The 18,032-nt window shown below is 48.3% G+C and overlaps 1 protein-coding gene across 5 annotated transcripts; it reads right to left on the bottom strand.

Annotated features, from left to right (window-relative positions):
• Positions 1 to 8: 8 nt before the first annotated feature.
• On the bottom strand, positions 9 to 17,834 carry osa (trithorax group protein osa). 5 transcript variants are annotated; one of them, XM_018035041.2, is made up of 21 exons: positions 16,349 to 17,834; positions 16,064 to 16,186; positions 15,787 to 15,993; positions 15,454 to 15,513; positions 11,815 to 11,947; positions 11,626 to 11,721; positions 11,217 to 11,542; positions 10,744 to 11,137; positions 10,517 to 10,642; positions 10,262 to 10,440; positions 10,016 to 10,057; positions 9,174 to 9,371; positions 8,108 to 8,327; positions 7,859 to 8,035; positions 7,610 to 7,720; positions 7,262 to 7,421; positions 6,931 to 7,189; positions 6,661 to 6,826; positions 6,281 to 6,582; positions 5,948 to 6,187; positions 9 to 5,841 (listed from the first exon to the last, which is right to left on the bottom strand). In XM_018035041.2, exons 1-21 carry the CDS (start codon positions 17,186 to 17,188, stop codon positions 3,841 to 3,843), a joined length of 6,360 nt encoding a protein of 2,119 aa, XP_017890530.1. In that variant the 5' UTR covers positions 17,189 to 17,834; the 3' UTR covers positions 9 to 3,840. The 5 variants fall into 5 exon arrangements, with proteins under 5 accessions (XP_017890530.1, XP_017890532.1, XP_017890531.1 ...); XM_018035043.2 differs by having other exon boundaries at positions 7,859 to 8,017; XM_018035042.2 differs by having other exon boundaries at positions 9,183 to 9,371.
• Between the last annotated feature and the right edge of the window lie 198 nt (positions 17,835 to 18,032).

The following is an 18,032-nucleotide window of genomic DNA, read 5'->3' as shown; positions in this document are numbered from 1 at the left end:
AAACGCAGTATAGTTCCTTGTTTGTTTATATTGAAAACCTATATCTAGAAGCAACATTATCATTTCTCCTACAAGTACAATGGTTTCTCGTGTCTCATACTTCAACGTTTCGTATAGTTATAGAAATTTTGTTTTTTTCTATCAGCAGCGTCCGTCGTCGCGAGATTTAAAATATTCATATACATAATTATATACTTTTTTCCATACTCTCTCTCTCTCTCTCTCTCTCTCTCGCTCGCTTTCTCTCTCTCTCTCTCTCTCTCTCTCTCGCTCTCTCTCTCATCGATCGGCTACCCATTTAAATCGCGTTTCAATCCGGAGAGTCAGACATTATCTACATATTATAGTCATTTGGATAAAGTACGTCTAGTTTATTTCATAATTTATTTACAAAAAGTCTTAGTAAATTACACTTACAGGCATCTCCACTCGAACTAAAGTAAATAATTTAAGAGCTACACGTATTTAGATATCTATAGAGTAGGATACATTGGGGCCAGGGAGAAGCTGGGATCAGGGAAAGTGTTCTGTTTTCCTTTTCCTTCTTCATAACTTATTCGTCTCGTCTTCTATGTTACTCGATCGTTTTACTCAGTTTTCCCCTTCTATCCGTCGAGCAAAGTACAATCCGATCGTTCTCTTTTGTCACGTGCTACCCATTCAAGAGCGAAACCGAAACACCGCGTTTTTCGTTCTCCCACGTGCGACGATTAATGAGCGAAACCGAAACACTGCGTTTGCCTCTCGTGTCTCGTGTTCGTGTGAAATCCGTTTCTACGAAATGAGAAAAGGAAGTACCGGCGTGGTGGAAGGTGTGCGACGACCAAGTCGAGAATATTCAATTGTCGGCTCGTTTCTTTGTTTCTTTTTCATCTCCTCGATGAACATTGATCGAATGACAGCGGTTCCGTTTTCCCGTAATTCTTCTTTTTCAGTTACATTAGATAAATGTATATGCAAAAACCGTCGAAATATGTGCAAAAAGCTAACAACTGGGGGAATAGTACTTGTTAGTAGCTTTTCGTTCTCGTTTACGATAACATACGCGCTTTTGGTAAGCGTAAGAGCTTCGCGATTATAAATACGTTTCATCAGAATCGCTTGAACGCCACGATCGAGAGCTATCATCCGAACGTTCTGTGTTCTTACCATCGATTACGTTACAGGACTCGTCGCCTCTCTGTGTGTGTGTGTCTCTCTCTCTCTCTCGCTCTCTTTCGCTCGCACAATCCATTTCATCGTTTCGAAATCGCTCTCCACAAATTTGATCACAACGGTGTCGAACGTATACGAAAACAATTGCGTACATATATTACTATTACTACTACTGCTACGGCTAATCCAAAGGATTCTTCTCCGGTGCGAGAAGAAGTCGCAAAGAAAGGAAAAATGAACTAGTAAATGAATTACAAGTTAAGAAATAATAGTAAGTAAATAAACTGAAGTCCACCCCAAAAGGAAAAATAAAAATGCACGAGATACTATTCCGATAATTTTCCACCGAAGCGTGATCGCTGTTTGTCGTGATGAGGTACGCGTGTTTAAAGCTGCCACTCGTCCATCGCTCGCATACTTCGCTCTCGACCTTTCACCGTTCCCTTTTTCTGGTAAGCTCATATATTACATTATTACCATGTATTTTACGTGTACGCATGTGTGTCTGTGTCTGTGTTTGTGTATGCATGGATATAGCGTTGTTTTCCTTCTACATTTTCTTTGACAGACACTATTCCCCACCCCGTTTTCTACCAACACCCCCATCCTTCGTGCATACGATCGATGCATTCGATTATCGTTCATACAGTCATTGTACAACACGCGACAAAAAGAAATTCTCTCGACGCGCACGCGGGGACCGGAAGCGCGCGCTATGTACCAAATGAACGCGCGCCCGTTCCTCTCTTTCTCACCCTGACACACGCGACACGCACACGTGCGTTTAAAAGACGAATCAAACTTGAAATTGTCTCCTCACCTGTATCTCTCCCTCTCTTCCTTCCGACTCGTTCTCTCCGCTTTTTGTTTCCGCTCTGTCCTTTTGTTCGTCTCTACTTCACCCGTTCATTCGCAGAGGCATTCGCACAGGTCCTCTCACGTTCATTCACGCAACCCCATTCACGTCCTCTCTCCCTCGCTCGCCGCTGAACACCGAAGGGATCACGCTATTTTTCAATTGTCCTCGACACTTCCCCTTTTCTGTGTCCGTTTCTTCTCTCTTCCGTCATCCATTCCACTCTCATTCGTCCTTTCACGCGTCGCGTTCGCTCGTTAAACTGTCTCACTCGCTCTGATTTCTCCCTCTCACGCTCTCTTCTATCAATGTCTTTCTTCAGTTCTAGTTTCTGCCTGTGCTTCTAAAGTCGAGACTCTCGGTGGCCTGCTTCTCTCTCATCCCCGTACATTATTCTTTTTTTTTTTGTTGTCTGTTTGCAAAGGGAGACCACCGTGGCCGTTCGCGCCGCGTTGTATCATCGTTTCATTTTTAAATCCCTTTACGCTTTTTTCATTTTCTTTTAAAATCTCTCTCATCGTTTCTCTCACCCTTGTACACACGGCGCGGCGCGGTTCGAATAAGATTCAATGGAAGTGTGTGTTATCTACAAAATATCTTAATTACTCGCTAATTACAGCACAAAACATGCAAATATAAAAATTTGCATTACATTATCGTTAATATTTATATATATAATCGTCACCCGATATTATCGTTCCACATCGCACCATTTTTAGGTTCGTCAAAACAGGATTTCATTTTTCATTTAGTTTTGCTTCAATCGTCATTCATTACTTCCCCATTAATCTTTATTTCGGTACTCGTTCTCTTCTATATATTATTATGCTGCTAAAACGTTTGTCTCATCGATCTCTCACCGTCTCCCACTATTATCTCCTCTTCGTCATTGTCTCATCATCATCATCATCATCATCATCATCATCACCGTTATCATTATTTATTCGTTCGTTTTTAATCTTTATTCCCTCCCTGTCTTCCCCCGTCTATCACTACAATAACCCCGTCTAATATCTTCACGAATTTTCCCGAGTTTCTTCGCGTTCTCTCTACCACTTGTTTTCACACCGTCCACAGTTCGCAGTCGTCCGTGTTCTCTTTTTCTCATTACTCCCCCTCCGCTTCATTAACTATGAAATATATCTTACACTATCGATATTATTTCCAATTCACGAATCAGTAAAGGTATACTAGACGCGTGGTTTCATTCGGTGCTCGCGTCGCAGTATACCTCAACTCGCTAACACCGATAATTAACTTTCTTACTTCTCTGCTTTGTTTTTTTTTATCATTTTGTTAATTCGATATAAAACTACAACCGCGTTAGCCACGCGGCGTTACATTATATCGACACTTTGTTCTTCTCTCTACACACTCTCTGAATCCCGCGTTTTCCATAATCCTTTCTCTATCTCTCTCTCTCTCTCTCCCGTCGCCGTTCTCTCTATTAATAATCTTTCTCGATCATTCATTTATCGTTAACTACCTTCCTAACATTTTCTCCGCTCATTCTTCCTCTCTCTCTCTCTCTCTCTCTCTCTCTCACGCGCCCGCTCCAGTATTCCTTACATGAATAGCAACAGCAGCAGCAGCAGCAGCAGCAGCGGCAACAGCAGCGGCAGCGGCAGCGGCGGCGGCAGCGGCAGCTTCATTCTCACAAGCTGTCCTTCCCGCAGTGTCCCTTGTTCGAAAACGAATAACTGATCGTAATAACATCCCCCTCTTCATGTTGCACAAAGGGGCGAGAAAGAAACAAACACCCGCGGATCGAGCAGGGGCAAAAGAAACTGAACAATCGTATTCCGTCCGTGCGTCGCGATAAAACAAAGTTACGTGCCCCTGGAACACTGGAACAATACACGCGCAACGATCGCGGCCACTTGTTGATCCAGGATCTGGCTCATCACCAAGGCTAGTAACCGTGATTCGTGCTGTAACAGCAGAGTTCTGTTGTCAGGATGCCTGGCGAGGTTCAGCAACGTGCCGGCCGCGCGACGCAGCATGTCCAAGCTGGTGCCCATCGACTCGGGATTGTCGCGCAACGCGGCCAATCCGTGTTGATTCGCAACGCCTAGCGCCGACGACTCAGCCTGCTCGATGAACGCCACGAGTAACGCGACGCATGGCGTCTGCAGGGCGATCGTTCGCGCCACGCCGCTGTCCGCCGCGGAGAGGAAATGGAGCAGATTGACGCCGAACTCGCGCAACACCTGTTCCTCGCTACGGCACAGTAGCCTGGTCAGCACCGAGCACAGTCTCTGGAGTCTCGAGTACGGCGGCGTGGCGACCACCAGGTCCACGTTGCACTCCGTCACGCAGAGTTTGCACAGAGCTTCGAGCGCCAGTCGCTGCGGCGAGAGGGAAGAATTCGGGCTGACCGTCGGGAACGGGTCCTGGCCGTGAGCGGCGGGACAGACCGCCCAATGCAGGAGGCCGTCCAGCACCGGCCGGGATATCTCCTCCGGGTGTTGACTCAGATCCATGTGACCGGCGATGTTCGCCGCCATGACGAGCACGTTTTCTCTGATGTGATGCAGAAAGTCCCACCACCATTCGCTCTCGCCTTGCAGGCTGCTGCACGAGTCCGCGAAATCCGCGTCCTCCTCGCGATCGTAGTTCCGCGTCTTCTGCGTCCTGACCGGGTGCTCGTGGTGCAGCAACAGCAACTTGCCGAGGAGGCTCAAGAAAGTGACGTTCTTGGCAAACTCGGCCTCGTTACCCGGGATGAACGTGAGATTCCTTAGAATTGTCGACAAACAGACGCAACGTCGGGCAAGGTTGTCCTGAGTCTCGGTAACGAGGTACAAGCTCGCTTCGTCTCTCGAGTAACTCTCGTCCTCGTAGTCGCTTATCCGCCTCCTCTTCAGCGTGCCCGCCGGATCTTTAATGCTTAAACTTGGTCCCTCCTTGTTATCGTCGTCCTTCGCTACCGACTCCTGCTCCTCGATCTCGACCTTCACCTGCACCACCATCTTCACCGTCGCCGCAGTCTCGGCGTTACTCGTCGCGTCGTTCAGACCGTTCTGCGTCGGTACGAGGGGCTGCTCATCCTCGGTCCTCTGCCGGGATTCGTCCGCGAACTGCTCGCCGCCCACGTTGCTGTTCATCACCTTCGGTGGCTCGGCGTCGCACTCCTTCTTGATCCCGTCGTTCTTCTTCTCGAACAGCTCCCTCGTAAGATCGTTCATCTCCTCTGGTTCCTTCTTAATCCTCGACAGAACGTCGCTCAACGTTTTCGTCTTCTTCTTCTTGTCCAACTGCTTCTTCTCGCTCGTCTCCTTCGGCTTCTCTTCGGGCTCGTTCGTCTTGGGCCCGCAACCGGCCGACGCGTCGAGCGTACCAGGATCCGCTTTGGTTTCGTCTTTCGAGTCCGTACACTCCACCTCCTTTTGCAGCAGAGGCGGCTTTTCGTCCCGTAGGAGACGCGCGAACGGTACCGAACCGATCTCAGATTGAAAACACGTCACTATGTACTTGGTAGTGTTGGCGTCCACCTGCCAGGGCTCCGTCTCCGACTCGCACTCTTGGTGGTGATCCCAAGTTCTTCTCGAATCCAAAACGAATATGTCGTCGTCCCTGGGAACGATTTTTACCGGGCGGCCCCGCCTCGACAGGAATGTGTAATTCGAGGACGAGAGCAACTTCGTTCGATCCTCGGGATCGATGGGGCGCGTCACAGCGCCGAGGTCTACCTCCGGGCCGTCCGCCGATTGGTTCCATCGGTCCTCCTCGTTCGCTGGTGGCTCGAACATATCGGACAAAGAACGCGAAAAATGTTCCAGCAGAACATCCAACAGCCCGGGCAAGTGTGTCAACCCGAAATAACTTACCTGTAGAATTCGTTTTGTTATCGTTTAATGTTTTACTTGTACAATCGGTTACGAAAGAGCATGGAAGTAGTAGTGGAAAGAAATGGAAGTTTGAGACGAAACTTACAGAAGAATCGTCGAATAACAAAATATTTAGTACGTCGAGCGCCCAACAGCTTTCGGCCAACAGGCCTGATCTCAGGGCCATCATGATCCGCCAAGCCTCCACCGGTGCTACGTCGGCACGTGTCAGTTTCCGCCGTTTATAGAGAAGCGGAGTCACCGCTTCGACGCTGTCGGGAGGGAATGTCATTTCTCTTTTCGACGTGGGCTGCTGGCTGATCATAGGGTTTATGCCTAGCTGTGTCTGTAAATTCGCCGGAGCAAAACATGTTGGGAGAACGATAGATTGAATCCGAGACGAACGGAAACTTGGCGAGAGTAAACCGATGATGATTACCTGATGATTTCCGGGTGCAGGATACAGAGGGGACGGTTGATTCGAGTAACGATGATCCCAAGGTGGAGGAGCATGAGCTATAGCGTTTAGCGTCGGCTGGGGCGTGGTTCTATTTGGTTGTTGACTACCCCACTGTTGACTGCTAGGAAGTCCTGGCGAAGGTGCAGAGGTGACAGACGGTGGTGTCGGCGGTGGCGGCTGCGGTTGCTGCTGCGGCGTCGGGGCTGGCGGCTGTTGAGTCGGATACTGAACCCTATTATTTCCACTACTGCTGTTGTACTGATTACTCGTATTCGGCCATCCTATGCGCGCAGACGTTTCTTTTATAGGACACACGTTTATTTTCTCATCACATTCGACCGACACGAAAATTTAATTACCCGGATACGCTGGTCGTTGCTGGTTGTACTGAGGATACTGTTGGTCTTTGGCAAAATCTGGGTGACGCCTTGGCGGGTTAGGACCTGGCGGCGGCGGCGGCATGTTCTTATTTGCGTTCGTGCCAGCCGCGTACAGCGGTGTTCCACCGGGAGCCCCGTATCCGCCCTTTAACGACGAACGTAATAAATTACACGCGATCACTGTTGTCACGAGTAATCGTTGTCTACTTCGTTCGGGCCGAACGGCATCGGTCACGAGAGTAGAGTTACCTGTTCCTGTCGATAGTAATCTTGAGGACACGAATAGGACGAAGCAGCGGTAGGCTGCGAGGGCGAAGAGGGTTGACTGGTCGCCGTCTGCTGCGGTACCGCGGCAGGATGCGCCTGCGGCGCAGATGGATAGCTGTTACTTCTCGCGTTGGGCGGTGTCCCCGTGGGGTAACTAGCAGGCTGCTGACTACTGCTGTATCTATTGTACATGTCCTGTCCGCTGGCATTACTCGGCGGCATGTTCCCCCCAGGATATCCTCTGTAAGATTCCCCAAGTTTACGCTTCGTCCTTCCACGGTGCGCGTGCTCCGAAACGGAATAATCTTTTAACCTGTCAACGTCTGGTACGTAAGGTGAGTAATGGGACCTCGGCGAATAGGGCTGGTTGAACTCCCCTTGCTGGGACAGCGTGCTACCTTGCGGCCGGATGTACTGATCCTGAGGGTAGTTTTGGTAGGAACCTGTGTTTTGGTAACTGCCTTGTTGCATTCCTTGAAAGATGAAACGGCAATTATATCTCGACCGCGATCAAGAAGTATCTCGTTATACGAATAAGAAGAAAAAGTGATGCACGACAAGAAGAAGAATGTAATCGAACACAAAAGAGCTACGCGTGTGGATGATGAAATGAATATCTCGTTGCATGTTGTGAAAGGAGACAAGGGTGAGAGAGAAGTACCTGGACCTCGTAGCGGACCAGGGTGGGGCGTTGCGTTCGACTTGCGAAAAAGGCGTCCCACGCCGTCGTCGAACGGATTCGTGACATTCTGCCCGCCCTGGTTCAAACCACCTGCCAGAACATATTCTCTCAACCGCAATTCCTCTTTCACACGCTTGGTAATAAAGTAGTTTTATACAATGATCATTTTATCGAGTCAAGTTCATCAAGTAGTGGAATCTAAGTGGAAACCGAGAGAAGCGTACGTACCTTGGTGCGGAGAAGACGCGTTGCTCTGACTGGGCGGTCTCGGAGGAGGAGGTGTATATTCCGACGACGGTCCTCCAGGCGTGCCGCCGGTGTATCCACTCTGATAGCTTCCGTAACCGTCCATAGAAGCATTGCTCGATCCAGCGGCAGGAAAGGAATCTTGCGAATTGGAAGACCCTGTACATAGGGAACGATGTAATGCGTTAAGCGTGGACGGTGTTCCACGACGGGGACATTCAGAAGACCTACCCGGCGAGGGCACGGAGGCAGTCGCTTTCGACGCTTTCTTCTTCGAGCCAGCTTCGACTTGATTTATGATCGGCTGAGGATCCACGCCGCCGCGGTCAAAGTGACATTCGTACGCCAACAAGTGTTTCGTGTAATGTTTCCGCAGCGTGTACGCCGCGCTGCTGCTCGCACCGATGCCCAATAATCCGGCTATATCTTTCCACGTTTTGTTCTTCGTCACCTATAGAAGGTCAATGTGAATTTTTCCATCAATTTTCGTTCGTCCGTCCACATTACCGAGTAGAGAATCCAAACAGACAAAAATCTGCATCTCGACAAATAAAAATAATGGAACACGTAAAGAACGGCGACTAAAATCTAAAACGAAATCAAATACCGGTTCGACGATAACGACGTTCTCCCCCACACACACATATATATATATATATATATATATAAATTGCTTCGCGGTTCCTGATCATGCAGAACGTGAAAAAGTGAAGACGAGTAGACAAGAGTACAATCGAAACGAATTACCGTTATTACATCGATATTAAAAGTTTATTCTTCGCTGATTATTAGAATAATTCCATATAGCACCAAGGTTCGTAGATCAGGGCGTTTTCCTTACACGTCGAACGACTACTTCAAGAAAAGACGTGTTAAAAAACTTGGTTCTCTTTTTCCTATCTTCGTCGTAATTTTATGAACAGTACAAAAGGTAAAAAGAACACTATCTAGCAAAAAGTATGATGTAAGATAGAATTTCATGCACAATTCAGCGCACACAGAAACCAAGCGTGTTTTCACAATTGTTATACGTCAAAAATGTTTGGTAAAACAAAAAACAAGAAAAAGAGAAAAGAAAACTGATGAACGTATAGTGCCAGCAAAAAGGAAAAGAGAACAGATGGCTCGAGTCATCATCGCTTTTCATGGCACTCAAAATCGTGTACAAGAAAATCCAAAAAAGAAAAAAAAAATGTATGTATGTATGTATGTATGTAATACAAGTACAAAACACATATAGAATTATGAAAAAAAACTACTGTAAAGACACCGAGGGCTAGATGGAACTACACTGCACCTTGCATACCTCCATGAAGCCCCCCCTCTCCTTCACGTAGAGGTATAGCCGAAATAAGTCGAGGGGGTTCTTGGAGATGGTAGGACAGCTGGTAATTGGTGATCTTCGTTCTTCCATAAAGTTAACTAATTTGTCCAGCCATGTTCTCCGTTCCATCGAATCGTCCATCTCGTACAGCTTTGCTAAGCTGTCTGGTTTCTGAAATGATCGTCAGGAAAAATGCGTTAATATCGGATACGCCGGTTCACCTCTCGTCACACGCTTCGACGCGTGCCATCTTTTTCTCGCTTTTAAACGCTTCATCTATGTTTGATTAATTACAATGAGTCGACAATTATATTCGTACGTACATAGATTTTAGAATGAAATTAGTAATACCACAACCCATGCGAAAGTGTTGCCTTTCTACTTTGACAGTAATCGAACGAGAGGTACGTATCATGCAGTCACGTAAAGCGAATTAACATTGGGGAATTTAACGTTTCTATGGTTCATCAATTTCACTTTCCGGTGTCCGTGTTCGATTCGGTCAAACGAACAAGGAGACGTCGCGTTATGTGAACAGGCGTGTGCACGAAATGTTGTACGACGATGATTTTGTTAGGGAGACCGAGACGTGTACTAGACACTATGTACTACCGCAAACGAAAAATACGGATGTCATCTGTTAAGGTTCGATGTCGGTGTCGAAACGGAAAAAGAGTTAAAACGATCTGTAGAGGATATGTTTGCTAAGTATGGCAGGGTACGCATCTGGAGACTAAACGAAGCACGAAGCATTCAACGTTGAATAGTGTGTTGTGCAACGGTATAATAAATACTTATAGTGAATAAACAGTAACCTTAGATCTGTATGGGTCTTGAGGCACATGACTGTTAAATACCTGTAAAATATATAAAATATTGAAAAATCCAAAAGACTGTCGTAGAGAAAAAACGCATTGACCCTGATTCGTATATCGTTCTTAGAAATCTCGACGTAGAGACATTGAAAACATGCGATATAAAGGTACAGATAATACATACGAAAGTATTAAACCATTATATGTCAGAGTCTTAAGATTCGAACGATCGGGCGAGATACATACAGGACTAGCGGGAGTACGTGGCCAACCGGGACTGTTCATGTCCGGGTATTCTTCGTGTATCGAATTAATACTCGCGGCGCCCGGCGACGGGACCGTGCTCTGCGGTGTCGTTGGATGGCTGTGATATCCGATCATGTCTTTCCTCGGCCTCGGTGGACACGCCGGATCTTCTCCAGAAGCTGCGTCAAAGAAGAATTGTACGACGATTAAATACACTGGGTACGCGCTCTCTTAAATATCGTCGGGTATACTGACCAGCTGACGCGTTCGACAACGTGGACTGTTGAGATCCTTCGTCTAGAGACGTGCCGTCGGGACCGGTGGTTATCACGGATGTCACGGTGCCGCTCGAAGTAGAGGTGACGTTTATAGCTGACGTGCCTGCGGGGACGAATATTTTTCAATTAAACGACGTGCTCTACCTCGTCACAGAAACAAGTCACGAGTGCGAAGTAAGAAGCACGACAAATGAGTGGATATACCTGAAGCAGTAGTGGTTATGCCACTGTCGTTAGAGGTTTCTGTGGTAAGATCTGCAGAACTATGGCTGGTCGGTGTCGGTGTCGAAGCGGGATGTGAATTGGGAGTGGTACTTGGCGGAGGCATCGGGCTTCCCTCGTGATTGAGGGGTGGCGTGGCTGCGGGAGTGTGCAAATGCGGCACAGCCGAGCTAGTCGGCGGCGGCTGGTTGCTGACATGATTAGGCGATGGTGGTGGTGGACCCATGGAACTCGCCGGCGGGCCCATATTACCGATCACAGTCACTCCAGGGGTACCTGGTGGCACCATACCTGCTGTACTACTACCTCCGTAAACTTGAGGCGGTCCCGGACTAGGTGGCATTCCCGGTGGTACGCTGTTGAATCCCATTTTATGCTAGAAGAAACAAAACGACGCGTCACTCACTGTCACCTGACGGAAGAGAAGAACGAACGGAGTGAAACGGTTCGCTTACCGTGTACGGAGGATATTGCACCAAATTGTTGGGTCTGTTAGGAGCCTGATATTGATTGTTAGGCGGTGGTTGCGAATTGGCTGGCGACGGATAGCCTTGCGAGAATTGCACGTGCGGGCGCGGAGGTGGATAGGTACCCTGCCCGTGATAACCCCCAGGCTGACCCGCAGCCGCTCCACCAGCTGCGTATCCCATACCACCACCCATCGGATTTATCCCGCCGAGGCTAGCCGAACCAGATCCTGGTTGAACAACACCGGGACCGGTGTTGTTCATCTTATAGCTGTGCATGTGTGGCGAAGGACCCAACGGCTGCTGGTATGCTCCTGAAAATGTTTCGTATCCTTCTGTCAGATTTTCCAAACACGAGATTAAGTACGAGAACAAGTTTCACGTGTATCGCGTGTACCTTGAGTTGTCATAGGAGAATGACTCATTCGTGCTGGTCCACTACCATCCGACTGGCTGCTCGACGGACGTGGAGGCATCTGAACGTTTTGTTGGCCTGTACAAAATCGAAGATCAGAGATCAATTCCGCAGGGACAAATGGCCGAAGGATCGGCGATTGAAGCAGCATTGCAATGAAATTGTACGAACCGACAGCAGGGGACATCGAGCGAGAACCTGTAGATCCTGTCGGGGAAGGGGTTGGTCTCATCCCCTGTGAGTTTGGTGTTCCTGGACAGGCAGGTCCATTCGAACTATCGTTACTGTTCTGTCCAGATAATTCCTGAAACGTGAAAATATACAATTTTAGGAACGTAGGAACATCGACGGGATCGAGAAGATATACTTTCACAAAGATTACACGTGACGAGCAGAACTGTCTTCGATATCCATCCCCAATCAGGAATGTTTACGTGATGACATCGGTGACAGTATTCGATGTTATTTACGCGGATCGTGAACGACGAGTGTAATGAAAATTACGTAAACAGAAGATATTTTGAAACGATCGTTTCGACGCGGTGTCACATTTCAATCAATCTACTGAACGGTTTCGCACGTTTCGTTGACACGAGAGTAACGCTGAGTGGTTAACAATAAAGACCAGAGCTCGGCTGGTTTAAAACATCCACTCTCCGATGCGTAACGTCGCGTTCGCGTTACTCTCTCGCAGACGAAAACAGGCTCTGTTCGTTGTCATGTCTCGGCCACGAGAAAATCGGTTTGGAAAATGCGTTCGACACACGCGGCCACACTCGCTGCTGCCTAATCGTAGGATGCAACATAACACGTCATACACACGCGCACGTCGAGGCGATATTCTTTTGCATGTGCATGTGTTTTCGTGTGCGAGTATAATGTACACACACGCATATCTATACGTAACACTTCGCACAGGTCGCCACAATGATACATTGAGAGAGCGCGCGGGTCCGCTAGAAAAGAGAGAAGGGGGTCACAGGAGGAGGAGGAGGAGGAGGAGGGATAAAGGGTGGCGGAGGGAAAGAGAAAGAGGGATGGATGAAACGAGAGTCAGAGAAAGACAGCAGTCGTACCAGAGGCAATAGGTGAAAGATAGACGGATAAATGGATGAGGACGGGGACGGAGCGAACGTCGCGCGCGCGCGAGCGAACGAGCGAGAGAGACAGAGAGCGAACAGCCCAGGGGACGGAGAGGAAGCGGAGGGAGGAACGAAGGAAGAGAAAGAAAGAAAGAAAAAAGTACGTCGTTACACCTACCAAGCAGTGGATAGTTCATCCGTACAGAAGACGATTGAAGAGTTCCTCGGATGTATCACGGAACGTATTGCGTGTACTGCGTCGAGGAGCACAAGGACTCTCGGCATGACGCGAGAATCGAAGGAGAGGCGTTACCCCGCGCAGCACTACGACGACAAAACCCACCGTAGACTCGTTCGTGTTCCCAGTACGATATTCACATGTTTTTTTACGGGAATCTCGTGCGACAACACTGGATCATGTGCGATCAAGAGAGACAGAGATTCGACGGGAGTCGCATGAAAACGGGCATAATTCCTGTCCTGTCGCCTATAGAACCGATGCTCACCGTGTGCTTCTCGTTCGACCATCGCATGTTGTGTCAATAAGTCTCTCTCTCTCTCTCTCTCTCTCTCTCTCTCTCTCTCTCTCTCTCTCGCACGCACACACACAAACACACAATCTCTCTCTCTCTCTCTCTCTCTCTGTGTTTCGTATCGTGGGTACAACCCTTCGATACGATCCTGAATTTGGCTATCCCGCGGAGACCTCGATCGTCGAACAAAGTTAAAATCGGACGATCAATCGTCTGAACATACGTAGTACGTGTGTCTGATTCCTTTTATCAAATGTGTTCCGTGACTTCGGTTTATAGAATTCGCGTCTAGCTGTTCGTTGGAGGGCGTTCTTTCGTGGCGCGGCAAGCGTTCGGTAACCGTCGGCTGTTCCCGACGTTCTCCGGCGAAGAGTACCCGTGTGCTCCAAAAACCCCGAGAGAGTACGCGAGAAAGAAAACTGCTTTAAAGTTAAACTGCGAGGAGCGAATGTTTGTTTTTCGCTTTGTTCCCGGTCGAAGGAAGTTCAATGAAAATCCTATCGACCGATTAGAAACCAGCCACGACCATTGGCTACCGTTAAAAGATAAGTGTCAGAGTGATCATACCGTCGACCTGTAAATTAGTCATTCTAAGTTCCAAAGAAATAAACATAGAAAATCAATGATTTCCGAAAATTCGGTTCAGCTTTCCTTACACTCCTCCGGTCTTTTCGACGAATAAAACGTGCTCCCCTCGTCTTGCACAACAAGCAGATCCCCGTCTAAGACACGAGTAAATTCATATTATTGAGTCGCGATACAAAGAATATTATGTAACAATATTTTTATCTGCCGATGCCGTAATACCGCTATCGCGAGCAAACGAACAGGGCGCCACGACAATAATCGTTTTAAATAATAAACGTAATGAATATTTGTGAAACGTCATTGAAAATTTAACTGACCTACCGCTCGATCGCATTGGTTCGCCCGAACCCAACCGCGAGATATCGAGCAATACCAATTTCGCAACGAATAAACGTTTCGTATCTATTCTTCTGCGTGCGGCGTTAGACGTGAGCAAACCGTTCGATCGAACATGCCGCGGTGTCGTCAAAAATGAATTGTTCGTTAAACAGTTTAAAATATTCGCCGCTTTTCAGCCGCGTCATGGGAATACGAGAAGTTCGATAGCATGTCGCAGAGTGACAGTTGCATGATCTAACGAACCGAATATAGCTGAACGATATAAAACGTCACGAGTGACGATGGCGGGGAGAAAACTACCACGGATACTCGGTTCTCCCTACCACCGGTCCCGAGCGAATCGCGCGCTTGTTCTCGCTCGCTCACTCGCTCGCTCCTACATTTTCAGGTAACCCTTGCCACACACGCAGATCGTCTATCACCGTCGCTAGCCCGCCCCGCAGCCTCGGAGAAAGCGAGAGGTCGGACACATCAAGGAGAGAGAATATACGTGCATACACATGCGTGTGCATACGCGCGAAAACGTGTGCGTTCGGAAAACGATGGGCGGCGAAGAGGGAGGGGAGAGAGAGGGGAGGGGGCGAGAGAGAAACGGAGGAGAGTTGCGAGAGAAAGATGGAACGAGAGAAGGAGGGAAGGGGAAGTCGCTAATATCTGGGGCTCCAGCGGCCGCGCAACTCGCGCCCTAATCGAACTCTACAAGTCGCTTATTCTCCATCCCCACTTCCCACACCCTGCCCCTCCTACGGATAGGCAACCTATACTCGAGAGATCTCCCTTTCGCTCACTCATGCTTGCTCTTTTCACCAGTATTCAAGTACTCCCGTCCACTGTATCCAAGATCAAATGGCACTTTATGCAACATGAAATTAGAATTCGCTTTGCGAACGCCGGTTATCGTTCACGACCGCGTAACAATCCGGCCGCCTGGTTCTTCTCGCCTCGGATCGTTCGCTTGCAGACCGACAGACCACCACCGATTTTACACCGCGCGTTCGTAACACGAACGTGAAATAACAATAACACGTGCACACACGTGTATCATCCGCGCGCATGTGCCTTATAATTAAGATCGAAATAAATCACCGTCGACGATCGAGACGCGAACTTTTCTTTCTTTATCCGTTTACGCGAAACGTGCAAACGGATCGGAACGTGTACGCGTTCTAATTACCGGCGAGCTCGCATCATTTTCGTGCATGCTACTATTCACGAAATTCAGACGGACGCCTGTTACGTAACGTAGAATAGGTAGATTTTTCACTCACCCCTGAATCTATTCCTTGAGTATTTGGTGTTGTTGATCGTTGCTGTAAGTTGTGAAAACTCTGTAAGCAAAAAACAGACTGGTTACACGTCGTGTTTGTGTATACGACCGAAGACGAATAAAAAAGATTTTTCTTATCCTTCGAGATGGTCTCGCCTTTCTCAGCTCGAGTTCGACTTAAACTCATCTCATTCGCCTCTGTTTCTATTCGCAAACAATACGACCTTGAATCACGACTAAACAAAGAAGGTTCTAACGTTCTTGTCCATTAGTACGTGTAGAAACGACGTCGAAGGCAAAAGGTAAAAGGTATCGTGACTCGTACAGCACGTACTTGAGATTGGCTAGTCGACTGTGGCTGTGGAGATGCAGAGGGTGGTGGTGCCGGAGATTGCGAAAGAGCACGTTGCGGTGACTGACTGGAAGGATTGACTTGATTGGCCGGAGGCGGTGGTGGATTCGGTGGTCCACCTTGGTTCCAACCCCTTTGTTCCGTGTACAGACTGGAAGGATGGCTGGTTTGTGCACTGTATGAGTTTAGCTGAAAGATGGAAACAGTTGATCAGTACCGAGAACAACTGACACTGAAAATCTGTATACGACGTGTATACCTGATGATGACTGTACGGTGCGTGAGGTCTCGCAGGAGAAGAATAACGTTGCGTATATTGTTGATATGGCATAGGAGTCGGAGAACTCGGTCCTCCAGGCCCTGCGTGTAATCTTGGCGACCCCTGTTCGTGCAACATCAACAACAACGTGATCGTTAGAAAGGTAGAGAGCATATTTTTTAAAAAAGAAACTGTATAGAAACTGTCGAAGGCAACTACTGTACGTCACAATCGACGAGGCTACTCTTTCTCATACGAGAGAAGATGGTAAACTCTTCTGCTCACCGTCTGCGGAGGCCTCTGACCAGGTTGCGGATAAACCGGAGGGACGACCGGTGGCCGCTGAATGGGCCAAGGTTGTTGATAAGGCTCTGGCCCCATTCCTGGATAGTTCCCATGAAATCGGTGCACCGGCGTGGATGCCTGCAGTAACTGATTCAACGTGGGAGTAGGACCCGTAGCCTGGGATATGCTCTGGCCCGACAGAAACCTAGGTTGTCCCGGGAAACTGCTAGGCGTAGCACCCACGTATGCCACACGCGATTCGATCTTGGAAGCTGCATAATGTTCTTCCATTTCTGCCCGATGAACTCTCTCACTTTCATGTATTAAGTGTTTACCATGATAGTCCAACTGTTTCCCCGGAAAGTCTGCATGTTTTCCCACGTATTCCGGTACCTGCTTGCCCGAATAATCGGTCAACGACTTGGAGGGAAACTCGTTCGATTTGTTGGTATACTCCTCCGGGTAGTCGCGTATAACGTTCGACGTGAACGGATGTCCGGGATGGTTCGGGTGCCCGGGCGCGTCGAGAGGCTCCTGCTTTCCGATAGACTCCTGCGGAGCCTGTCCAGCCTCTCTCGGCGATTTTACTTCACCGGCAGTGTGTCCACCAATGTCCTCGCGGTATTGACTCATCTCGAAACCCGTGTCCCCGCCGCGATTCACATATTTAAGCAGCTGGGCCGCGCCCCGGGGCACTTTATCACCCGGCTCTGGATCCAGCTGCTGTTTCGTATTAACACTAGCACTATTCCCACCGACTTGCGGACGTTTCTGTGCACATTTCACGGACTCGTTCAGCTTCACATCGTTTTGTTGGCTCTCGGCTTGCGTCGCAGCCATGTTCTCTCCTCACGGAGCCATCGTCGTCTCATAAACTGGCCAATCGCGGGACCTCGTGCGTCTCGCGTACTATGTACTCGAAACCGTGATCCGTTTCAGTTGATTCTTTCCTGTCTTACTTAACTCTTTCCACCACATCCTCAGTCAGACTAGCGAGGTCTAAGCACCGTACTAACAATTTTTGCTTCCTGCCGTTTTCAAAGTAGAAGGAACCAAAAAAAAAACTCATACACGAACGTCAAAAGCAGCGTCGTATGGATTACGCCATCTTGCGGTACTGCCGCGAAATAATCGAGCGTTTAAATCCCGTTCGCAAACGGCGGCGGTTCTCGAAAAACCCGGTGGCCTCGAGCTCGAGGAATCTTCTCCTATAACACGGCGAACCATGAATATTCACCGCAATGTAACAATGTATCTTCGGACGTGTCAAACAAAATGCGCACGTATTCGATTGTCATTTTTCGACGGTCGATCCGCGATCGTGCCTCGTCATCAAAGCCGCGAGCTTGTCCAAGTATCGCTATGTACGAAATAGATTGATACAATCGTTGAATAAAATTAACCTTGCTGCGTTCATGTCCAGAACGAGAACAGTAAAAAAAAAACACAGAAACCCGATGGAAGATCCTTACAGTAGAGAGTAATCGTTCCCTTACGAAATACCGTACACTCGTTTCTTGAATCACTGTATGCTTCTCGGAACTTGCGTTGGAACGTTAAGAATCATATGATACACTCACTTTTCTCCTTTTCCCTGGCCTGCAATTTTGTACATAAAGTACTACATTTACTTCTGCCGGAAACGCATATACACGATCCATTCCACAGTCCCAATTAATAAATG

The sequence above is a fragment of the Ceratina calcarata genome, unplaced genomic scaffold, assembly GCF_001652005.2.
Source record: "Ceratina calcarata isolate Rehan_Ccalc_2016 unplaced genomic scaffold, ASM165200v1 scaffold86.2, whole genome shotgun sequence".
NCBI lineage: Eukaryota > Metazoa > Arthropoda > Insecta > Hymenoptera > Apidae > Ceratina > Ceratina calcarata.
The sequence above is the reverse complement of the archived record's forward strand: the minus strand, read 5'-3'. Positions and strand labels throughout refer to the sequence as shown.